Source organism: Artemia sp. Qi Xiang Cuo, unplaced genomic scaffold (assembly GCF_049724085.1).
Source record: "Artemia sp. Qi Xiang Cuo unplaced genomic scaffold, ASM4972408v1 HiC_scaffold_152, whole genome shotgun sequence".
Classification (NCBI taxonomy): Eukaryota; Metazoa; Arthropoda; class Branchiopoda; order Anostraca; family Artemiidae; genus Artemia; species Artemia sp. Qi Xiang Cuo.
This window is the reverse complement of record NW_028297561.1, coordinates 4,368-7,416: the sequence shown is the minus strand read 5'-3', so window position 1 is coordinate 7,416 and position 3,049 is coordinate 4,368. Positions and strand designations below refer to the sequence as shown.

The 3,049-nt window shown below is 40.7% G+C and overlaps 1 protein-coding gene across 1 annotated transcript; it reads right to left on the bottom strand.

Annotated features, from left to right (window-relative positions):
• Positions 1-1,697: 1,697 nt before the first annotated feature.
• On the bottom strand, positions 1,698-2,402 carry LOC148938870 (uncharacterized). The gene has a single exon (XM_089107478.1). It carries the CDS (start codon positions 2,400-2,402, stop codon positions 1,698-1,700), a length of 705 nt encoding a protein of 234 aa, XP_088963604.1.
• Positions 2,403-3,049: the final 647 nt, after the last annotated feature.

Genomic DNA, 3,049 nt, shown 5'->3' with positions numbered 1-3,049 from the left:
GCTAATAAATTAATAAAGAAGAATACTTACCAAAACAGTATAGTAATAAAAAAAGGTATTATTGAATTTCCAAACTCAACATTTTTTCCAATTATAGTGGTCTCTACCATAATAACTGCACCCTCTCTCTCCCTTAATAGGCCTGATATAGCTCTAGGCTATATATAAAGCTTCTCAAAAAAACATTATAATGACAGAAAAATCAGTTTTTGGTATATGGGCCTAGAAAATTTCTATCAATCATATTTTCAGGTCCCTTCCATCTTAATCTCTGTTTTTAATCATCACCTTCAATATTTAGAAGCGATTTATTTATCCACTGTTTGTTTCCTCGTTTGAAATATTTGTATTCTTCTTGTTTTTTAATGCAATTGAAAGATTTAACAGTTTTCCAGGAAATCCAATGAGGGAAGTTATTACACTACTGGGACCCTCAAATATTTCTTCCTAGCAGACCCCCCTCCCCCCTACCCGTCTCCCCCTCCAGTCCCTTCCCGTCCCACTCACCCAATTTAAAATTCAAATCCAAATATTCCCCCCTGGAAAATAAAAAAAAAATGCCTTTTTGTATTAATTCCAAATACTTAAAGTTCATTAAGTTTAATTTTAATTAACACATCAGTACTACAAGCCAGATAAAATTTGCTGGGTTTTCCAATGGGAAGCATCTCCAAAACAGAAGCGAAATTTTCTATGGGACTGGGGGGGACTGCCCCCTTCAGACCCAAGTTTGCCCCCCCCCCTCCAGATCTCAGTCCCCCCCCCCAGCTGAAATTTAGTTTCTGCAAAAAATCTTGTCAAAACTAAGATAAGCCTGCAAAATTCAAGTATCCAGAGAAACAGGTCAGTTTTCTTTTATATATGTTTGCCATTATGGTAATTAATATATGGATCATTTTTCAGTTTTCACTGTCATTTTCAATTGATTTGGAAAAATTGGCTCCAACTTTGCCCCCCCCCCTCCGGGGTGGCTCGTAGCCCACAGGCCAGGGGGGGGGTGAGAACCGTCTTTTTAAAAAATTTTAGTTCAAATTATACGACACGTAATTAACTAAAAATTTAATAGACAATAGTTTTTTATCATTTATACTTATCTACTGGAACAAGGAAGGACAAAAAAGGAACACTACATGCGCAAATACACAACTCAGAAAAGCTTAAATCTGGATTCGCCTCTTCTTCAAAATGGACCAACGCTGAACAATCTTGTTTAAGTCTACACCATCGGTGAGGTCTTTCTCACTCGCCAACAACATGCGGGAATCCAGTCAAGAATAAAGCATGGCAGTTCTCAGCCAATTCTTCACAAACTTGAGTTTGCTGAATGTTCTTTTGGCAGCTGCAACTGCAACAGGGGCAGTTGCTGCCAATTTGCAGAGACGACTGGCTTGCTTAAGCTGACGGTTCCGGCGATGTCCTTCACCAAGGACTTCTCTGAAGCAAGCAGTGCCTTGGCAAAACTGGAGCAAAACATCAAGCTCTACTTGAAGACCAGTAGCATCTGGAGCTTTTTTCTGGTTTGGGAAAAACTTTGTTGCTTGCTCAATATCTGCAACTGAGATACTTTTGTTCAAAGGAGGCTGGAGTAAGGTGCAAAATGGCAGAAAATTGGCAAGGCAAGCTCTGAGATTATCTCCCATCATTGTAGTCAACTTGTCAAGCAAGATTCTGAAATGTTGTCTATAAAACTGATGCTTTTAGATATCGGCTTGACTTTGAGCTTGGCTGTCATAACGAGATGGTCCAAGTCTCCGACGATGGTGTCTGATGAAATCAGCCTCTGGGTCCGCTTCCATCCTTTTGGCAAACTGTGCTGCACTGGCAATTAAACTGTTCATTTCCTCACAAGATATTCTTTCAAAAAGTTTCTTCGTAGCGTCTAGCATCTCCATTGTGTCGATGATGTTCATATCCTCTTCTTCAAGCTTTTCTGTTGCAATCCTGGCCTTGTACATGATATTTTTCATGAACATGAGGCAGGCGATAAAATCGAAGTTGAGAATCCTTTTCAGGGGGCCGCTGGCTTGTGCTTTCGTCTTCGTATCGGCGTTCTTCGTCTGTTTTATTTCGTCAAAGGCTGAGACTATTGCTTCAAAAGAAGTAACCACTGCTTGTATTGTTTCAGCCCTTGCGGTCCACCGGGTCCGTGATAAGTTTCGGAGATTAAGGCTGTTTTCAATCGAAGAGAGTTTTTCTTTAAGGGCGGCAAAGCGCTTTGTAGATGAAGAGAAGAACACATACATTTCTTCGAGGATATTGAAAAGCTCGGCTATCAAGAGAGATGAATCGCAACTATGCTGTGTCACTGTGATTAGTCTGTGGGCCTGGCAGGGTATATAAGGTACACGGCGACTGAGAAGTTCCGATACTTTCGGCTGGGCTCCATTAAACTGACCAGACATTGCACTTGCATAGTCCTATGACTGAAAAGCTAGTTTATTCAGCGGAATTCCTCTCCTCGTCAGTGTTCCTATTATACTTTCTGCCATACCCTGACCAGTTTTGTCATTTGCCTCGCTAACAACTAATAGTCTCTCTCTAGGCATCCCTTCCGAGCTGATGGTGGGGATTACGAAAGCAAGCTTATCAGAATGTGAAGCATCAGGTATCGTATCTGCCATCAAATATTAAAATTCTGAATCCAGGACTTCGTCAAGGATCTTCTGCCTGACTTCTGCTGAAAGCAATTCAATAAACTCGTTCTGGGACATTTTTTGTAGATTGGTAACTTTGTATGGTCTATACCGAGAATCATTTAACCAAGCTTCAAGAGCAGGCACATATCTCGCTAGAAGTTGAGCAAATTGAACAAAGTTGCCGTCTTGTTCTTCCATTCTTCTAAATGCAATGCCTTGTCTCGCTAGGGTTCTTGCAACGTCCAAAAGAATTGTCACAATTTTTCTGTTTGTCTCTTCATCTTTTGCTTGTTGCAAAAGCTTAGCTCGAGTTCTTTTATCAAGTAGGAAATCAACATGACCATTACTGTTGACGAAGTGACAATAATCCGACAAAGCTGCTTTGTGTGACCCGGAAGAGAAGTGACTAGCCA

Excerpts from the sequence above, each read along its gene's own strand:
- LOC148938870 (XM_089107478.1), bottom strand. The coding sequence starts at position 2,402 with ATGTCTGGTCAGTTTAATGGAGCCCAGCCGAAAGTATCGGAACTTCTC.